The sequence below is a fragment of the Monomorium pharaonis genome, chromosome 5 (assembly GCF_013373865.1).
Source record: "Monomorium pharaonis isolate MP-MQ-018 chromosome 5, ASM1337386v2, whole genome shotgun sequence".
NCBI classification, from domain to species: Eukaryota; Metazoa; Arthropoda; class Insecta; order Hymenoptera; family Formicidae; genus Monomorium; species Monomorium pharaonis.
In genome coordinates, this window is record NC_050471.1 from 22,636,273 (window position 1) to 22,658,336 (window position 22,064).

Genomic DNA, 22,064 nt, shown 5'->3' on the forward strand with positions numbered 1-22,064 from the left:
AAGCGGCTCGAGATAAAAAGCTGCGGATTGCGTCGCGGTTTCGCGCAAAGAATGCAGAAAATATCTCGCGTTAACATAGTTACGCGGATAAGTACACCGGGCATTATAAATGTCTATTTAGATGATGGCTTCTTGAGCGGCGGGGAGACCAACTTCACATGCACATTTTCCCTGTTAACTATTGTAATCTAGAGCCGGTAATTTTGGAAGAGCGTGATTACAACCTCAAATTAAACGTTCTTGCAGAAACGTAGACGAATCACTCTTTTTGGGGATTCTTTTTTCTTTAAGACTAAATAAATAAGAAATGTTTTTTCTTTACTTTTATTTAACATTTCTCGCCTTTAAGGGGGGAAAAGGGTTTCGCGTAACCAGGGTGCAACGAAAATTAATCGTTCTGAAAGAGCTGGCAGTGCTGAACAAAAAAAAACTGTTTTGTGAGTACGGACAAGTGCTTTTGAGATGACGAAGCCGATCCCGAAGACCAGCCATGCGCGTCAAAACGCCTTTGTCGCAGTTCCTGCGACCGGTCATAACCGTGCGCGACGGATACCTCGCTCTTTCCTCCTTTTTATTTCCTCCCCGCCATCTCGCCTCGGATAACTTCCACGAATCCCTGCCCGAACGATTACGAAATTACGTTCCGCGACCTGACGAATTTCGAAATTTTCAGTTATGGACCTCTCCGGAAAAAGCTTAACGATCGCCCATCATCGACCATAGCGAACAAAGGATCTGAGGATTCGCCAGATTTTACGGCGATATTCTCATAGTCCTTACGATCAAAATTTTAAATTCGATTTTAAGACGCCAGTACAATGCTGTTCAATATTTAAATCTCTTTTTTAGTGTTGCTGCTGTAGGAATAACCAATGAGATAATATATTTAATTAATAAAATTGTTGTCATATTGAGCTGCTAATGCTTTTTCCGTTTATTAAATTTTCTTGGTTTCTCCTTACTTCTTTTTAGAAAATATTGATTAGGTATAATAATAGAGTAGTTGATTCAAATTGACACAAAAATCTTTATTAAGTTTATGCAACGTTTCGGTACTGATTAAATTTATATACGTTCACAGTAAAACATTTTGTGTTTTCTTGTTAAAAAATATCGTGATTAAAATTTTTATCTTAAAATTTAATATATTTGGTTGTTACTTTAACAGATTGTTGTTGTGTTGATTCAAGTAAAGTGTTGAATTATTAGAATAATTGAAAAAAAGTGTAAAAGTAACACACTTGTGCACGTACTTTTAATTTTACACAATAAATATGTTCCTTATTATCAGTGATAGGATTTATCTGTTAAAATTGACAGGGAAAAAATGTTGAGTTTACTCTATAATCGGATTTTAACAAGGATCACTTCATTTCTGGGGACTTCACTATCTATCCCAAAATGACATATTTCTCGTGAAAAGATTTACTTACTGGGTGAATAAAAGGGACTCGCGAGGAACAGAGAACCAAGAACGATTGCACACATATATTATAATATTGGACTGATTAGTCCAATGATATACACACATAAAATTTTTATCGATGATGCTGAAATTTTTTCAGCATTTTAAAAATAATTATTATTTAACATATATGTTAAACTAATATATATATATATATATAACTAATAATATATAATTAATATATGTATGTATATGATATATAATTAATATATATATGTTAAAATAATATTATAATCATATTAAATAACATATGCAAGTATAGTATGTTATTGTAACACGTTATACATAATAATGTTACATTAACATTATTATTATGTTAAAGTTATGTTACATGTGTTACTTTGACATAATTTTTTCATTAAATTGTTACATAAAACTTATGTCAAATTATAAAATTTACATTTATTTTTATGTTAAAATATAACATAATATTTATGTTGCTATTTAACATATGCTTAATATGTTAAATTAACAGAAAAATTTCTGTGGACCGTTTTGGACATGCGATTTCTATTAAATTTAACACAAATTTTTTAAATTTGTAATTGTCCTTTAGATATTAATTAATTGTAAAACAATCAGTATTATCTATAATAAGTAGTTAAAACAACGATTTTTAACCAGAGTGTATTACGAGGTGACGTTTTCGATGTCGCTACTCCTCCGAAGCGACCCGTATACCGTCGACCGATTTGCGGTTTGGGAAAAACGCACGGTGGATGACCGTGCGGAATTTGACACGCGTGACTTCGAGCCGCGCGTACTCCCGATCTCGATGATCTCGTTCGTGAAGTCGGCGAAGTCGGATAATTACGGGGCGCGATCGAAGAATGTGGAACGTCGCGCGAAAAAGCGCGCGTGACCGACTCGTCATCGTCCACGACGCTATCATGGTCGTCCTCGTCGTCGTCGTTGGCGCCGTTCTCATCATCGTCGAAAGAAAGAAAGTGACCGTACAAACGTTCGATGGATAAAAAAGAAGGCGGTCGACGACGAGTTTTCGCCACGCCGCGCCGCGCCGGTTGCCATGCTGGTGAAAAACAATCTGGCAGGACCAGCTCCGATTACTCAGAGAGACTCCTTAATGATATTCAAGCGTTTCTTATCGAGTTGTTTGTTGGCCCGAATTCTCCCACTTTTTCTTTTTTTTATATATATATCGATAAAGCGTCAATATTACTGCTTCACGTACAGATGTGAAATTACGATGATTATAAAACTATTGAGATGGACTTAAGAAAAAAGAAAAGAAAACAATAGATTAAAAAATAAAATAATGTAGGCTTAAAACGAATCATGCAGAATTATGTGACACTGTTTATTTATTAAATTTCAATAAATTTTGGCACAGTTGGTTTTCTGTCGGTTTCATTTTCGAAGAGACAGCTCGGATTCAGATTCACAAGTTTGAATATTTAAATCCGAATTAATGTTTAATTAATTATTAATTCTTTTACATAATTCGAAAGATTTTCGCCACCGGGAGGCCGAAGGACTCTCGGCGAGCTCCGACTGTAAAAGCGTCAGCGGAGCCAGTTGTCTCAACATCTTACTCTCGGAGTTGCGACCTGCGATCGTAAAAAGAAAGAAAAAAAAAAGAGAGAAACACATACGCGCGGGTAATGTTCGCGATCGTGTTAATTCACCTCGCGCTGCCTCGCTTTCATGGCGCATTGAAAGATCCGCGACTCGAAAAATGCGCACAATGACGGGTCTTCTACAGCGGAATGCATTGTAAGGGATTTATATAGAACGACGTCGTTCGTCATATCGCGGCGACGCCCACGCTAACGTATTTGGAAATACGAAAAGAAGAAGCTGGATGCGATGATAATTGCCGATTTCACGCGGCCGATGAAAGACGCCCACCTTCGGGACAACGCGAGGCATCGCAAGTTCCATCGACGGCGCCAAACAAACGACTTTAAACTACGAGCGTCATTAAAATGATTCTACAAAAGAGATTTGACGTAAAAACCTTTGAAGGATGCCGCTCTCACGTAACTCTCGACTTTTTCTCATCGAATTCCAAAATTGCAATTCAAAGTAAATCCTTGAATTTTTCTGTTACTTTCGGAATATTGCTATCATGATCATAAGATAAACGAGAGAATATACAGGGTGTCCCTGAACATGTTGGTCAACGCTCATAAAAAGGTAGAAGGGATCGAGATGAACATAAAAGTCCAATATTGTCTTGGGTTAAGGCCACTAATAATCGAGATATTAGCGTATGGGATCTGCAAAAATCTAATTTCTGTCGTAATTGTGAACAATAAATTAATGAAAGCTTGTACATTCACGATAGATCTTTTCTTCCGTGTTATAGCTCGAGCTCTTCCCTCGGCGCGCTCTCATTCGCATAATTAAGAAAATTAATATCTCGATATTGGTGGACCTAACCCAAGACCTAACCAAAGACAATATTGGATTTTTATGTTCATCTCGATTCTCTCTCTCTCTCTCTCTCTCTCTCCCTCTACCTTTTTATGAGCGTTGACCAACATGACAAACTGAAGAAAAAATACAAAGATAAGAGCAAACGAAGTGCAAACTGGTCTACGAAAGTGCTTCCGGGTTAGCGATCTCAAAACCGAATCGCCGAAGGACTCCAAAGACGATTGTTGCATTTCGTCGAGGAAGTGCGAATGCGCGCCTCCTCGTTATCTCTCACGGATCTCGAGTTCGCTCATCTCTTTCTCGCTGTCTCTCGTAGTTACGTCAAGGACTCGGGAGCGCGAACCAGGACGAACTCGCGTTCGTCCGTGTTTCTGGTATGCCGTCGTATGTCATATGTGTATGTGCATACGTTCCACGTGACGCAATCGGATGCCAACGGCTGCAGCAGATCCAGGCGTGCTCGTATTTCGCGGATGCTACCGGCTAACGGTCGCTGATACGCAAAGCCAACACGCACGCAGGCACGCACGCACTCACGCACACGTGAGCAGGTAGTGTAGATGTATCGAGCCAGAAGCGGTGTCTAGAATGACGTCAAGCTCGGTGAATGGGTCCCAGCCTCAAGAATTCAGCTTGTCGACTCGACCAGCAGAGGCGCAAGCTGTCGATCGCGAAAATCTCTCGAGAGGTCGATCAAGAAGCGATAAACAATTTTCTAATTCCAACCTGTCGCGATAATTGGGGATAATCAGGTTATTAAATTGATCCAAACACTTGATCCAAGACAAAAGAGAAAAGAATTTTTTTTAATGAAGCTACATCTTAATCTCTAACTGTATCTCTATTTCTAATAAAATTACCAATTGTACTTATAATATATACATTTTCGAGCATTTTATACAATTTTCTATGTAAATCACGATAAAATCCATGTTAATTTAAACAAGTCACACAAATCTATATTTTCCTACATTTTAATTATACTAAAAAAAAATTGAATTCCTAAATTCTTCAACAGAAAACAATCTCTGTAGAGGTGTCAACGTCAAGTAAAGCTTCATCAGTATTAACTTAGTAGGCTTTGCGGCCCTTATCACGAAAATATCTGCGAGTTCACCGTTATTTTGTTAGCTGTCGAACAAAGCGCCACAGAAAAGTATGTTGCGATTGCATTTATCATAGATAAGACAGATACACGGGAAGAGGTTATCCGACGTAGAGTCGTTTATCTTGGCGTGCTGGCAATCATTGTCGCTGAAGAATAAGTCACACGCGGCCGCGGTGACACCCTCCATCGTGACCTCAATATTGATTCGATGCAGGGCATCGCCAAGCTTCAGAGTTTTGTTAGAGAATTCGTGCAGAATGGCCGAGCCGTACGCCGTAAGTTCACTAAGACCCAGCTTATCCAGCAGTTCGTACATCCGTAGGCTTTGCTCGATTTTGAATATCGGAAACGTCATATACGATCGTTCTGCTACCCCACAATCTAGCACATTGCGAAGTTTCTGAGATCCCTCTTCGGTCGTCATTTGTTCTATTATTTGCATAATTTTTTCATTTTCCGTGCAATCGTTTTTCTTGTACCTTGAACTGTCCGATGGAAAAAAGAAGAACGTTGAAATCTTATTTTGTTTGAAAGGTATTTCCATAACATACACGTCTAACCGAGATTCTGAAAAGAACATCAAAATTAGAAACAAATATTAAAACAGATGAATTAAAATATTTCTTATTAAATATCGAGTTTACAAAGATTTCTGAAAATTTATGTAAGGTTTTCCATGTCTCTTGAAAAACAAGAATTTATTTATTTTAATTGAACTGTAAAAGTATAAAAATACAAAATATTAGAAGTGTGTTTTGCTCCATTTTTTATTCATATAAATTTTCACTACCGCTCAAAAATATTTACCCACGTTGTCTTTATTAAGTAATGAGAATTTTTAAGAGAAGAGTGACTTTCACTCTGCCTTCTTAATCTTTTGTAGAAGTTGGATTTACTAATAACTTGATAACTAAAAATGTTATATTGTATATATATTGTATATGATATAATAGAATAGAATTAAACATAAAAAAATAAACTCATAGCAAACTCGTAGTGCAAATATTTTGAACGGTAATGTACATTAATTCAAAATAACACATATAATTTTTCTGTTTACAAGTAATCTAGAAATTAGTATTGTTATAGTTAAAAAATATAAATAAATAAAATAACATTAGTGTAATAGTTACCAGTAGCCTTTTTGCCTTTCAAAGTGCTGCCATTTTTTTCATTCTCTTGATCACTATCGTCACTGATGTTAAGATCAAACCAGCTCTCTGAGAATCGACCCTTACAATAAATCGCATTATATATAACTACTTCAGTATCGGTATTAATACTGGTTGGTGCTAACACGTTCTGTATGTTTTGTTGCGTTACGCAATTAATACTGTTATTGATGAATTTCAAATCAAGATCAGGCCTCATCTCGAAAATGATTTCTTTCACCTGATGACCAGACGAAAATAAATTCAATGTCGAGTTGAATATCTGACTGTTTTCACTAATCAAAACTCTACTCAAAATTCGACACGTATAGGTATCATTAGGTCCGTTCATCTGCAACGAAAAGAATAAAATAAAAAATTAAGTAAAATTCTTTCTCTCTCTGTTTTTCTTCTTTTCCCTTCAAGGGACTAATATTCTTTACATTATATTTTATAATCAATTATCTTAAATTAAATTAATCAACATTTTTTTTAATCTTAAGAAACACTAGCGATAAATCAATACAGTCTCGCGGATTTTTGTATAACGATGCCAATCACGACAGAAAGAACTACTCACTACGTAACAAAATTGAGTATATCCGCCAAAGTAATAAAATTGTTGGACGACGGCTTTTGTAATGTAACAGGGAATGTTGAGGACCCGTCTAAGAGCATTGTCGAAATCGGTATCATTTTCCGTCCCGAAGTACACCACGAGTAGATTCTGATATATAAGATGCGGGCTAAAAAAGACATTACTTTTCGGCTCCATTTCCATACATTTCTTCAGACTTTCGAGGGCAAATTTGAAGCGCGCGTCTGTCAACATCTTTAAAAAAATCGAGTAGAAGCTGTCCAAATTAGTCTCCACGCGTATAAAAATAATACTTCTACAATCATATGTAAAATTGAAGAAAGAGATAATAAAAGATTACATTTAATTATAATTATAATATTATATACGAAGGCTGGGGGGAGAATATTCACAAAAATTTATGAAACTTCTTTATAAATAAAAACACATTAACTTTGGATCTTATGCATCACAATTGCCTTCAAAATAATCGTCTCGGCAGCGTAATAACGCAATGATTACTAGTACAAATGGAAATTTCCTGAAAGTTCTTTTTAATGAAATCGAAAAGAACTTTCAGAAGGCTTCCAGTCGTGACAGCTCGAAGAAAAGTTAATACACTTTTGTTTTGTGAATAAATACCGCTTCGTACATATGTGTGCGCTTCTAAATTTTAAATTGTTTTTAATGTGCACATATATATGTATATGAAACAAAAAGGAATAATGAATTAAAATGATAAAAATGTGTTTTATCATGTACGTGTAGTGTAACAAGCATTTTGCCTCGTTTTACAAGATTGGCAGCAATATGACATACCTTTGGTATAATTCTGAGGCTATCCACGTAGTTTCGGTACGAATTATAAAAATTATTGATTTGGCAAGAAGATTTCTTAAAATTGGCGAAAATGTCAACGAAATACGATGAATGTCCGTTGTTTCAGCTCTTACTGCGAATAATGAGGCGACGTTTCCAAATCTGATTTGAAAACACAACAGGATCAGTAATACATAGGCAGTCAAGATCAAATTGATAGTTTTATTTATGTTTACTGTATTATATTTGGCGAGAATACAAGAAGGTTACTTCTTGTAAGCTATAAAAATTACAAAATATTTATTCAACTCTGATTTATATAGAAAGTTTAACTTAAGAATTTCACCTCCATCGATTTATTATTAACAATAATCATTAACAGATTCTAATTTTTTCTTTCTATTTTATTAGGATAAGTTTATAGTTTAATTATTTTACATGAAGTATTTCCTACATTGTTTTAGAAAATTTCACGTTAAATAAAATTCATTAAATTAATATAAATATTACCATTTTAAATATTCGATATACATAAATATGTATAATATTCAAATAAAGATTTAATTTTAATGTAATGAGAACTTGTGATACTTAAAAAAATTATTGTACATATTAACATAAATTAATGTAAATGATGTAATAAACGATAAAATTATAAGCTTTTTGCTATATTAAAAATAAAAACAAATTTTTTGATTATAATGCTAAAATATGCAATAAAAAATAATTACAAACTTGAAAAGTCTGAATACAGTGAAGAATCTAAATTTTTCAACAAGTTATTCATATCAGTTTGTATCAAAAGATACTTCAACTTTTGATAAATATTATAATTTTTGTATAATTAATTCTGTATAACTAAGAGTTTGAAATTTCGTCGTTATTGAAATTTTAATATATTTTTATGTATACTTTTTTACTATTTATCTTATTACAAAATAGAAGTAATTTACTTGTATTGAAATTCTTTCAATAAGTTGCTTTCTCTTATTTGTCTTTACTTTAATTATTTATAAAAATGAATAATTATAGCACGCAATCAACTTAATATAACAACTTTGTATTTTAATCAATATAAAGTTATTATATTAATTGACACAAATTTAAATAAAAGATTTTAAGAAAAGAAAGATTATTTCTCCATTATAGTGAAGATACATTAATATTTTGTATACTTTTTTTCGTTATTTAACTTGCTTTACACACGACACAGTAATTTTTTTTCATTATTTTTACAAGTATAAAAAATGTTTAATGACTCTTACATATACTTCGGAATCTCTGAAAAGTATTTATATGGGTGTTTGTTTAAAAAAATTGTATATAAATAATAATAAATTACAGTGCTCTTAAGTTTTCAAAGAAAAGAAAGTCGCAAAATAAAGGTACTGAATCGTGCATATAGTGTTAAAATATGAAAATTGGGCTATGATATATATATTCGCTTTGTAAATTTTGAAACTTACTGAACAAGTATAAAGTGTCGTTGATTTTTTATACAAAGTTGATCCAACACCACTTTTGTGCAAAGCAGTTAACATCTTCATTATTTACACATTATATATATTTTATACACATACGTATACTGCAAGTTCTCCACGTGGACATCATATATCTAACCTTACTTTTGTTAACCTATACGAAACACACGCGTCAGCATCATGTATACGAAGTTTGATCATTAGCGCACTCTTACGTTACAACTTACAAAAAAGCGACGATTATGATAATGTTTCTTACATAACATTTACACTTTTATATAAATTCCGATTTTATCATTAGTCATTCTATTAATTGGATAATTCTATTTTCGTTTACGAAATTATGTTCGGATTCCAGATATGTCATGTCATGTCATGTCTAATGACATGTTAAATAAAAATGATGAGAACATGAAAGTCACATAAAAATTTTAAATGAAAAATAACAGCCGATTACGAAGATTTTCGGAAATTAGGATCAACGCGAAATCTTGTGATTGGTTTTGTTCGTTGTGTAAAAAATTATTTGAGTTCAAAATTGATTAATCGATGATTGATCTTTTATTGTTTCTAATATCTCTTTTAGCGTTTGTACTGTCGCTGTCACATTCATATATCATTATGATGATGTTAAAATGAGTCAAAAAAACATTTAATTTTATATATCTAAAAGCATTTTTATTCATTTTTCTCGTATTATATAAATCTTCGCTTAATATTTTTACAATCTTTGATTTTTTTCTTCCAATACATTATATTAAAACAATTTAATTTTCAGATTCGAAGGAAGAAATAAATATCTGTTGAACAGCTGTTTCAGTCAGTCGGTGAGATCACCGTTCGTTGAATTTATCATCCATATATCAAAAAGCGTTAACACTGTGCAAACTTTTGGCTCGTTTTACACTCGTCTTTACCTAACTTTAAAAATAAAAGAAAGAGACAGCATAAAATGTAAAATCTAAATGCAAGAATAAATTAATGAGATTCACGCGACAGACTTTACTCAAAAAATCGTCGAAGAAATCCCCTTTCGTCGACCCTTCGAAAATTCATAAATTCAAGAGATCAGCCGTTTAAAGAACCAACCGATCTCCGATTATCAAAAAATAATCTCTCAGTGCCACATGAGAAACAGATCCCGTCAAGAATGGTATCAGCTCGCCAAGAGGAAGTGGAAAACTCGAATTTGCCGATCTTCGTCTCGTCGTCAGGCCTCTGCGCTGCTTTGACTATCTTTCCAAAGATGAGTTTCTCCCAAACGACACGTCCCTTGTCTAAACAGCACCGGGAGTCAGGGCATACGTCTGCTGGGCTGTGCTAGGCGAACGGAAGACACCGGTGAAAAGGATGGTGTGATCAGCCTTATTGTAGATCAGGTAAACGAACGGATGGTTGGCGTTGAAGACGGCAGGTTCGGTCGGTCGGCTTGAGCGGAAGGTGAAGATCGCGGTGGCCGCGGCCGCAGTAGTGCCCTCCTCCGTAACCTCGATACGAGCCCGGTGTACCGCATCGCCAAGGTGCAGGTTCCGCTCGCCGTCCGCGACGAAGCCACGCAGATCGGCCACGTCGGGTGCCAACAGTTCACCGGCGCCTAGCGCGTGTAACAGCTGTCCGATAGGCAGCTCTCGCTCGAGCGTGAAACGTGGCAGGCTGACCTCGACCTCGCGCGACAACAACCCGTTGTCCAGCAGGTCGCGTAGCTCCCGGGATCCCTTCTCCGTCGCCAGACGTTCCACGAGTTGACGGATTCCGTCCCGAGGCTCGCTCGGCGGGTTTTGAAGAGACCGCGCGGTAGAGAACGGGGGGAGCAGCACGAACATCGACACCTCGTTACCTTTGTACGGTAATTCCAGGATGTATGCGCCTAGCTCTTCAGAGATGTCTGAAAGAAGAACGTTGATCAGAGAAAAAGGATCTAATAAAATGAAAATTGAAATGTTAGGATTTAGAAAGAAATTGAAATATGTTTTTCACAACGTAGAAGATCGTTTTTATAATCCCATTCTCAGATTATGAGAAGCTCCTCACATTTTCAACTAAAGATATGCAATACTACACTGAAGCAAAACTGTACATAAATTCCAATGAAATATTCGTTCTACTAATGAAAAATTTCTTAAAATTGGTCCAGTGAATTATTTTATTATCATGATGTTTTATTTATTGTAACAAAAAGTAATTCGTTATATTAATAAATTTATTTATGGCTAATGAAAAGGTTCAATGTATTATTTATACTATTGACAAAAAGTTTATTGTCAATGAATTTTAGTCAATAAACGTCATACATTGATACTATGAAGATTTTTTTTTTCAGTGTATAATTACATTTATGCACGGAAAGAATTTTCTCTTAAAAATTACCCTGAAAATTTTGGTAATTGTGGGACATAAACCTTGAAGAATTTCACAATACTTTTGACAATTTACTAAAATTTTAATAAAATCTGGAAAAATTTTGTAAATTTTATTCTAACAAAATTTACTAAAACTTTGCCAAATTTTGTTAAAATTTTAGTAAATTTTGTTAAAAGTATAGTAAAATTCTTCAAGGTTTACGTTGTCTCACACTTACCACGATTTTCTCTCTTCGTGTGTATAAATTTAAACAAATTTGTTGCAAAGTAGATGTAGTATAAAGAATACTTTACTTGTAATTAACTAATTAGTTTAATGATGGGCCAACGAGATCAAGTTTGAGCGAGTAGTAGTGACGCTTACCATAATTGAAATTCCCCTTCTGACGCATGAAAGTGGTGAAAGAGTTTTGCGGATAGAGAGCGCCGGAAGCGTAGAAGATGTCGCGCTTCGAGTTATTCGGGTCGAAACGAGAGGTCCACAGACCCTTAAAGTAGACCGCGTTCGCCAAAACCAGATCCGTGTCCTCACCAATGCTGTTCGGCGGCAGGAGATCGCGAATGTGTCCTTTCGTCATATTACTGACCCAATTATTGATCTGATCTCTCACGTTGGCGGGATTTGTATGGAAATCGGTCACTTGCAACTCGTCGCCGAACAAATCGAACATACACTCGCGCAGCTTCTTGGTGTTCGTAATCCAAAATCTGTTGGCGACTTTGTAATCGTAGGAACTTGCAGACCCATTTATCTGAAATGAGAAAGTGCCAGGGATAAAGAAGTAGGATTTTTATATTTTATATTTATATTATATTTATATTATATTTAGAAATTTGAAAATGTCTAAATTACTCTAAATTCGCAAAATTATTTTCGACTTAAATACGATTCAGAGTTAAATATTTTGTCTGAGCAGAGAAAGAGAGAGAGTGTGAGAGAGCAGTTTACAAATTTCTCTTTAACTGGCTTGAATTTTTTTCGTTGACTTGAGAATTTATGTCAAACACATCCATTTTCCAATAAATTATCTATGACAAGGTATCCTCCGAATCGCCAATGCAACCCAAATTTGAAATTCGCTTCCACCACTTCAAGTCGGCTCCTTCCTGGGCGGAAGGACATCTCTAAGTCGCGTCACTGAAATTCATCGGTGTGCGTGTTTTGCTGGCAACAAGACACTCTCAAAAGTCGGCCAAGGGTATCCGCGATTCTCGAACACCCATCTTCGGGTGCTTTGGGGACCGAGTACGCGGTTTATTCCCGGCTGATTTAACGATAAACCGTGCCGCGTGTTACCTTGACATACCTCCGACGGAGTGAATCGCGCAATTGCGCAATCGCTCACCTGGGAACGCATTTGATTGAGGGATTTCTCGATGGCGTAGTAACGCTGCACGTCGACCTTCGAGAGGTCGTTCGGAATGTGGAGGGCCCGCTTGAGGGCCTCCTCGGTAGTGCCGCGCGCGCCGAAGTACGCCAGGCTCAGAGCCTGGTGTATGCTGTGCGGGCTGAAGAAGATGTTGTCCTTCGACTCGATCAGCGCGGTCTTCCTCAGGCTGTCGAGCGCGAAGCCGAAGCGGGCGTCCGTCAGCAGCGACCTCGACATCGGGTTCATCGTCGAGGGGATGTCGTCGCCTGTTAGACATTGCGCCGAAATCATGCTGATCGCCGACAGCAACGGTATCACCTGCGAAACAGGGAGAAACGAGACGGAAAGATGAGAAGAAGAGAGAAAAGAGTGTTTTGTACTGCGCGATATTGTACGCTATTTAAAAAAAAAAAAAAAAGAAAGAAAAATGTTTTATTAACGTTACATCGTGAGAAATGGGTTCTAATTGATGCCATGTAACGCGATGTTCCACCGTGACGGCAATAAATAATGTGCCTCACGAAGTAGGCCGGTCTAGGAGGCTGATTACATAATGCGGGAAATATGAAGCTAATTAGTAAAATCTCTCTAGAGATGTTTTGTCGCTGAAGGAGAGAGATCGCGGAGACTTCCGCGTTACGGCGACCGCGACTGAAAAGGAATTCAATTCGCCGCTCGACACGGCGACACATCATATCAAGTTTACACACGTGTTCCCCGAAGCGCCAAAATATTAACGATGTCTGCGCGTCGAATGAAATGCACACGCGCTGGCATCATTCCCTCGGTCGAATATTCGATCGGGAGGGGAAAAAAAAAAAAACTTTCTCGCGGAGAAAGCGGCGAGGAATCGCGCGCGCGTTGTTCGACGATGAAACCGTCGTCGCGGGGAATCTGGGCCTCCGATGGTGTTTTTCTTTCTCCTTATTTTCACTCTTTTCAACACCCGCGATTCTCTTCGCGACGACGACCTTTAATTTATGCGAGTTTCTAGACCGCGTTGGTCGCCGCGCGCCGTCGCGGTCGATGAATCTCATCAGGGATTATATTTTTCAGCCAGCATTTTCAGCGGCCGCTAATCCCATTTGGATGTACAAGACCCCGACCGTGCAAAGATCAAGGATGCCAACGATTTAAATTTTAAATTTGTCTCTTTACTTTTTCGCGAGATACATATACATATATAGCGAGCAGAACAATCATCCTTTTCGCGATCGTACACCGCGATTGCCAATAATCCGTCTTACGTATTTAAAGTCCGGGTTCTCCATCCGGAGGTGACGTAAGCCGGGCAATTCCCTCGCAACTGCCTTTCCTCGGGGAAGGGCCGTGTGCCCTCGGTTCGTTACGTTTCTGCGCGATTGCGGCGAAATTACGATCGGATCGGAAATCGGGGGGCCAACGGCGAGCGAAAGAACCCGGCGCGAAGCCAGTACCGTGACATCATAGGGCATCCGGCTTTCGTGACTGAAATTAAGGTGTGACGAAAGATCCGGCCTAACAAAAGCGGCATTTTTTCGACGGCGAATCACGACGGGACACACCCCTGAGGTAAACGTGATTTGCAATGTGTTTTTTTTTTCTCAATATAAAGAAACAATTAACAGGTGTACACGAAAAGAGTGATTTTGCTAAAATATCTGGAAATTCAATTATATGCGGATCTGAAAATAATTTTGTTGGATTACCAAAATAATTATATAAGACAGTGAAGCTAGTTGCTAAAATGTCAAAATTTTTTACAGCATTATAATCATTGTTGGAACGTGATACATGATTATTTAGTGGTCCTACAAAATTATTTTCAGATCTATATCTGAAAAAATTTTCCGACACTTTAATAAAATTGTTGTTTCTTTGTATATAACAATAATTTCTAATCTCCAGTTGCATCACATAAAGGTTGCAACTGTTCACTTCTTTGAAAAGAAATTCTAGAGGAACGGGAATTAGAGAGTTAAGATTTTAATAAAAATTTTAATAAATTAAAACTGTTTAAAATAGGTTTTTGGAAATTAAAATAAAACGATTGGAATTCAAAGATTTTAATAAATGAAAATAAATCACAATTTTTTTCTCCGAATGAAGATCAGATGACGCACGTGTGTACATATATACAATGCCTGCGAGATATATCTACTTCAGAAATTGTAAGCATTTAGAATTAAAAACGTAATTCAGAAGTGGGTTGAATTGAAAACCAAAACTCAAGGATAAGAATTTACCTGAGTTAAGGTTCCGCTGCAAATTAAAATTAGGACAAGGACAGTGAATTAAATTAGAATTGAGCTTCGAGGATCTGTTTGAGGTATAATTGATATAATTGAAGTGAGATCGATATTACGATAGCAATGAAACATCACGCGAATTCTTTGTTCGCAGTGTCTGACACTCGTTATCATGACGATCACGTATCGTGTACAATTCGTGACAAAAGTGCTCGCAAACAGTTTACCTCGGGGTTTTCTTTTTTTTTTTTTTCTATTATTTGCTCGCTCGCGATCAAATAGCTCGAGGTAATTGCTCGTGACGTAAGAAAGAATTTATGAATGATCAAGCGGTGCAAACGCGACAGGGGAATTCCGTGAGAATCGTAAGAATGGCGCACATTGTTCTTTACATAAACATTTCAAGCCGTGAAGATCTGAAATGGACACGTTCGTCCAATTAACTTATTAGAGGCCATAAAACCGTAATGCAGAGAATTTAAGTGGTAATTTTCCTTCTCTGAAAGTCTGACGACGAGTTTCACAAATTCTAAATCTACAATATGCAGTTAGACGGTTCTTATTGTTGTGAAAACATTGAGTTTCGATTTCGAAGGACGATTATTACATACAAGGAAGAATTGTATGACACGTATTGTTATTTTAGTCATCTAAAGGAACATAAAAATTTCTCATAATCACAATACATTTACGAAGCAATATACAATTTTCTGAGGGACATTAAAACGTCTGAAAATTACAGTAGAAAATTTATTAGTAAAGCTAAGGTTTGTCCTGAAGCAAAAAGAAAACGTTGTCGTAATGAGTTAAGATTTTTTTTTTACTATTCGCTTATTAGAGAATAGTGTTCAACGTGGGAATTGGCAGCCAAAGTAAGTTTGACATTAAATGCATACTGAAAATATGAAACGATCGTTAGAGGAGATTCTGAGTCGTAATATCACGTCATCATTCATCGTTTTGATTGTAAAATCGCTAGAACGTTAAGAGTCAAATATATACATGTACTAATATACGTTTGTGGCTATTAAGAAAGATTATAACATTATTATATAAATCTCTGACGTCGTTCTAGATAAAACGATATAAAAATAGGTTGTATTTAAACACCAATGATATTGTTTACATGTGAGAAAACTTCTTCCATCAAGAGTATTTCCGAAACTATTGCCCCGAATTTGTTCTGTTTATGGGAATTTTCTATGATTTTAAATTAATTTTGTACTGTAAATTGTAACGATAATTATCATTGTATTGTCATCCATTGTGTTAAAAGTTTTATGTTACTAAATGGAAAAAGAAGAAATTTGACATTTCTCAATCAAATCATTTAACATTTTCTTTATAAATTTATAAAATTAAAAACATTTATTAACTTGTGACTGATAATTTTGTTAATACTTATATCAAGCTGAAAATTAATTCATTCGTAAAGAGGGGAATAAACAAGTCTCTCGATAAGACTTATCGCGGTTGAACTTCCAACCAGGCTGGCAATCAAGGGTCATTTCAGGATGCAATACAATGACATACAATCGTGCTTACGATCTTCGAGAGCCAATTCCCAAAAATGCTAACAATAATACGAATAATAATATTCTAATCAATTTCGGAAAGAGTCAGCATACCTTCGCAAAAAATTGTAACGGATTTCACAAAGCGAGACAAACAGAATTAAGGCAGAGGAAAAACGAGAGTTAAATATTGATACTCACCGTGAGGAACGACATTGTTCTAGCAAAAAAATCAACGTGTCAATCAGTTAGCAGTAAGTAATGTAGGACGTCCGAGACTCCGAGCGACGATCGAGAACTCGGGAAGCGGCAGAACTGAATCACGATGAGCCGCTAGAAGAGAATGCCTTTAGCTGGCCCCACTCCTCTTCACCAGTGGTTCGTCACGTAAGGAGGGATTCAGGCTCGGATGGTATGAAGAAAAATCATCGAAGCATTTGGAAAAACAAAACGAAGATACAGAAAAACATTTCTGATAGAAACTGTATGATCTATTAAAGATGTATCGGACTGAAGTTTAAAATGGTACAAAGTTGCGAAAAATTTGTGAAATTGTTCTTTTAGTTTCCCTAATGTACTGCAAAAAATTGAAAACGCATCTACTAAACGGTTGCTGAGTTATAACTATTTTAATTTTCACTGATTTTACATGATATCCTTTTCTATCTTATGGAAAAAGACGATCTTGACGGATGAAACAACTAAAAAAATATAGAAGAAATAGTATCAGTGTTTTGAATTTTTTTGTACATCTAGTATATAAATAGATGAAAATATCTGCCAAGTTTCAATTGTCTTCACTACACCGTTTTAAAGAAATAAAATGTAACTTGAGATAATTGTGCATTTTTACTGTCAAAACTCATAAGTGAAAAAAATCGCAAATACGTGAAAAATACCTTTGTAAGAGTAAAAATAAGACTCCAACTATCATTCGAGTTTCTTACATCTAGATTTACTATGCGTTAGGCGTAGATATTTAAGTATTTCAAATTTCATGCACTTTTGTGTAAGATTGTATGTCCGATACACCCTTAAAGGGGGATAAAATAACGATAAAATTATTTTTTTTTAAACTCGATTTTTTAAGTTATACAGGGTGTCCCGAAACATGTGGGTTAACGCCCGTAAAGAGGTAGAAGGGATCGAGACGAAAAAAAAAGTCTTTTACCATTTTGCGATATTTGCCAAAATTATTAAGTCATTAAATTCATGCTAATGAGAGCGCGCAGAGAGGCAGGCTTGGGCCGTCTAAGTTGTAGCACAGTTTACTATACTATTTTCATTGAGCGACGCCGCTCGGACTGCGCACAATGGCGACTAAGAAGGTTAGAGTAGGGAGGACATAACGTTCGCGGCAAGCAGTAAAATGGTGTGGTGGGGGTTACCAATGCGCGAACCGGACGAAAACTCGTCTACTCCGAGCTCCGAGCGGCGTCTCTCGGCGAAAATAGTATAGTTGTAGCAAAGCCTAAGGTGTAGTACACCTAACTACCTCTGCCTGTCTCTCTACGCACTCTCATTAGTATGAGTTTAACATTTAATGACTCATTTTTTGCAAAATGGTACAAGACTTTTTTGTTTATCTCGATCCCTTCTACCTCTTTACGAGCGTTGACCCACATGTTTTGAGACACTCTGTATGTCTCGTATAAAGAAGAACGAGAAGAGAAGAATTCTTCTGATTCTTATTCAAGTTCCTTCCTTTCCACTCCGATCCTGAGCGCGTTTATGTACATATAAATCTCTCACGCTAGTCGATCATTACTTCCTCATCTCCTGGAAATACTCGGTCGTAATTGATTTTATTGTCAGAAAAATTCCTGCTACCTCTAAAATGGCATTGTAATTCTGTGCGTCTTTTTATCTCCCACGGAAACCTTAGCTTCGAAGATTTTTATCTTCGTGTGCAGGTTAAAAATAAATTTCTACAAGAAACGTATTAACTAGAGTCCGACTAAATATTTGGTTTCGATTTCGATTACGGCAAATTTCGGCCAAAAATCAGAGTTTTGGTTTCGACAACATAAATTGATTAACTTGTAACTCGCACTCGTAACACTCTCGCATCTACGAAGCATCACGCGCCGCCTACGCAATCGTTTCTACTCTAGTCATTTTTATTCTTCTAGTGTTTAGTATACTATGTTCTTACAAACATAATCTCTCGAAAATTTGTCAAATAAAACTGTATTTATTTCCTTTCTTAATATAAAATACTATATATAAAATCAAATATATGATATATATAATCAAATATGTAAAATAGCACTGGTAATAATGTTATTAATTACGGTACGTTGCTTGATTTTTAAACAAACGTATTTTCTGAAGTAATGCCATTCGTTCTCATTTAAGTTCGTTGACGCTATTTTAATAATGCTAACCCAATACTGACTAACTTGCTTCATTATTGTCACAGCAAACAAGATATTAAAGATTTAAATCTTTCCAGCGAACTGTAATTTTTTCACAATAAGAGAGAGAGAAAGAGAAAGAAAAACTCTTAATTATTTATAAAACATTAATAAATAATGATGATCTCCAAATAAAAATAGATCATATTATTACAGGTATTCTTATCGCAAAAGAAAAATTAATAAATAAGAGAAATTATACAAATTTATCATCGAGAAAAAGAGCACTGCTTTGTTCTGAATACACATAAATTAAATATTAGATTTGATAAAAAAAGATACACATAGAAAAAAAAGTAATATACCAGTAATATAAAGTAATAGCCAATAACATATGTAATTGCGGGCTGCAAACTACATAAATTACTCAATACAATAATATTTACTGTTAATGCAAGTACAATACTGCATATATGATATAAATAGCATATATTATTGTATTGAATATATGTAGTTGGCAGTCCGCAACAACATATCTTATTGGATATATTGCATTTTTTTCAGTGCATATATTTTTCTCTATTGAATAAAATTATCGAACAGATCATCAAAAGAAAGTCATTAATTAAGATACCGACATAAATCTCCTAAAATCACCTCCGTTTTTAATTAGGATTTTTTGAAATTAAATATTGCACTTTCTTGATATCGATAAAAACACGATTTGTTTAAAATGGTTAGATAATGAAAGACGTATAAATTTATAATTATATATCCGTGGATTTCTATTATAAAATCTACTAAAAATAAATTCGTTAAAAGCAGAAATAAAATTTGTACAATTTGTCTTTGCAAATTACGTAGAACCAATACAGATGTTATTAGATTATTATTAAATTATTTTAAATTAAACGTTTGAATGTAATAGGGCGCAAAGTTCTCCGTTAAATTTCAACTTATTTGAAGGTAAATCATCATGATTACTGAAATACCCGCAGTTTATCACAGATTTCTGTTGATAAGAAACATCTGTGAAATACCAGTATCTTACCGCAAAACAAATTTACGATTTTTGCGTATGACACTTACGTAGACATTTTTATTTGTACGTGTGTTGTATGCACTTTGACACGGATTTGGGAAAATCCCAGTCGAATCAGCGTTAACGTTTTATTTGTTATAAAGCACAATTCTTATCGTTATTGGAAAAGGATGAATGGAGAGAAATCGTTAATTTATGGAAATTGAATATAGTGTAAAATACTAGTGGCGTAAAAGAGCTTTGGAAAAACCCGAAGAAAATGTTGACACATCAGACACCTTATCCACTTTAAATAACGACAAAAATTCAGTCAAAATTAAAAAATCAATGAATAGAATAATTTAATTTAAAACAATTTGTAATTAATAATAAAACATTTTATTAATAAATAACATTTTTTTAATTCTAATTTATAAAAATTTTACATAGAAGAATGTGCAAATAAAAGTCAAACACTATTTTTGATAATTGAAAGTTGTAATCTATTTAAAGTTTATTTTGCAAACGTTTTGATCTCTTTTTTCGGCCCATTTCTTTAGTGCATTACAGTGTTTTTACAGATATCTCTTGATAAAAATCCATGTACAAAGTGTCTGAAAACTCGCGTATTCAAAATATAAGACATGATACTTCACTAAAATAAACTTCTTTTTTTAGCAAAAATACGTCCGACAAATAGTTTTCGCAGGAGAATAGATTGAAATTAATGAATAAGTTCTCATCTATCTGGCGCTCAGAGCCGATATGCGCTTCTTACTTGTTCGTATAAAAATGAAGATAAATAGTAATATGCTTTTCGCTACCTATGCACCGAAAATGGTCCTTTTCTCACCTGTCAATTCACACTCAAGGACCAGACTTCGACGCACAGGTAACAAAAAATATCGTGTGCAACATGTGCGGATCAAGAATTGCCCACTCGAACGCATTTATGAGCAATAATCGACTCACTGCATTTGTTATACAACGAAACAAAGGTCAAAGCAAAATAATTATCACACGTAGGGGACTCAAGTTATCTCAACAAACCAAATTGTCATGAAGTTTTAAGTCAGTCAATTTATCTACTAATTGAAAATTATTAATACCCAGCAAACACAAAGTTACATGTAACGTGCCTGTTAGTTATAATTTCTCACTCAACAATGTAATTGTAATATAACACACGTGTTATATTACAATTACATTGTTGAGTGGGAAATTATAACTAACAGGCACGTTACATGTAACTTTGTGTTTGCTGGGTAATGATTAAGAGACTTAAGGGGATGCTAAAGTGCCCGTCAAACATAATCAGAGTCGATAATGTAGTCATTCGTGCATATCATTAACAAGATTTCGTATGTATTTCTTTTATAGATTCGGAAATTCTTTTCCTAATTTAAAATACACGTATTAATATCATCATATGAAGTGGATTTTATACCGAGAAGAAACAAAATGTTTTTCAGGGTGTTCTTTTTCTAACCTATATCCGAATTTGCAGTTATAAAAATTTATTTTATAATATAAAAACTAATCTTTTTCTAGACTTTTAATCTCAGTTTCAATTGCACGATATTGTTGCTATGCGTTATCTCTGGAGAAGTACGATTCCATTTTGTACAAATATATCGTAGATTTTGGCTGCGTTTCGATATTCACTGTCAGTACTAAAATTCTACAGTGTATGTGACGTAAACTATAGATTTTCAGTACTGGCAGTGAATATCGAAACGCAGCCTATATGCTAAGCAAATATTGCCATTAAGTGACAGCTCTACCAAAAATGAAATTTTTTTTGTTTTTGATATTAAATCGATCGTACGTCACTAGATTTTGGTGCGTACTTTAAATCTGTAAAAGAGTTTTGCGATTCTATAAAGCCAATTAAAAGATTAGTTAAAATAAAAAATGTCGGTAAAACAGACGAATTTTTTTCTGCAATAAGATTGTGTAAAAATAGAGCTAATTTATAATTGTTGACCCTGATATAACAATTTTTACTTAATTTAACTGATAAAAATTTCATTAACAAATATAGCATGATAACAATTTAATTAATAAATTTATTACTTAATTAAGAAATTATTCAATCTTTAATGTATTGCATTTATTAAATCAATTAAATCGATATCTAATTAATAACTCTTGTTGATTTTGCGCGATATCAAGTTTATTGATGATAAGTTTCAATTAGAGAATATATAGAT

The 22,064-nt window shown here is 34.9% G+C and overlaps 2 protein-coding genes across 2 annotated transcripts; both read right to left on the reverse strand.

Annotated features, from left to right (window-relative positions):
• Nucleotides 1-4,643: 4,643 nt before the first annotated feature.
• LOC118645659 (serpin B5-like) lies at nucleotides 4,644-9,047 on the reverse strand. The gene is made up of 5 exons (XM_036287246.1): nucleotides 8,987-9,047; nucleotides 7,521-7,682; nucleotides 6,705-6,870; nucleotides 6,107-6,476; nucleotides 4,644-5,540 (listed from the first exon to the last, which is right to left on the reverse strand). Exons 4-5 carry the CDS (start codon nucleotides 6,474-6,476, stop codon nucleotides 4,993-4,995), a joined length of 918 nt encoding a protein of 305 aa, XP_036143139.1. The 5' UTR covers nucleotides 6,705-6,870; nucleotides 7,521-7,682; nucleotides 8,987-9,047; the 3' UTR covers nucleotides 4,644-4,992.
• Nucleotides 9,048-9,538: 491 nt separating this feature from the next.
• On the reverse strand, nucleotides 9,539-17,107 carry LOC105837188 (serine protease inhibitor 88Ea). The gene is made up of 4 exons (XM_012681751.3): nucleotides 16,675-17,107; nucleotides 12,708-13,049; nucleotides 11,726-12,113; nucleotides 9,539-10,886 (listed from the first exon to the last, which is right to left on the reverse strand). The coding sequence occupies exons 1-4, from the start codon at nucleotides 16,687-16,689 to the stop codon at nucleotides 10,279-10,281; spliced, it is 1,353 nt and encodes a 450-aa protein (XP_012537205.3). The 5' UTR covers nucleotides 16,690-17,107; the 3' UTR covers nucleotides 9,539-10,278.
• Between the last annotated feature and the right edge of the window lie 4,957 nt (nucleotides 17,108-22,064).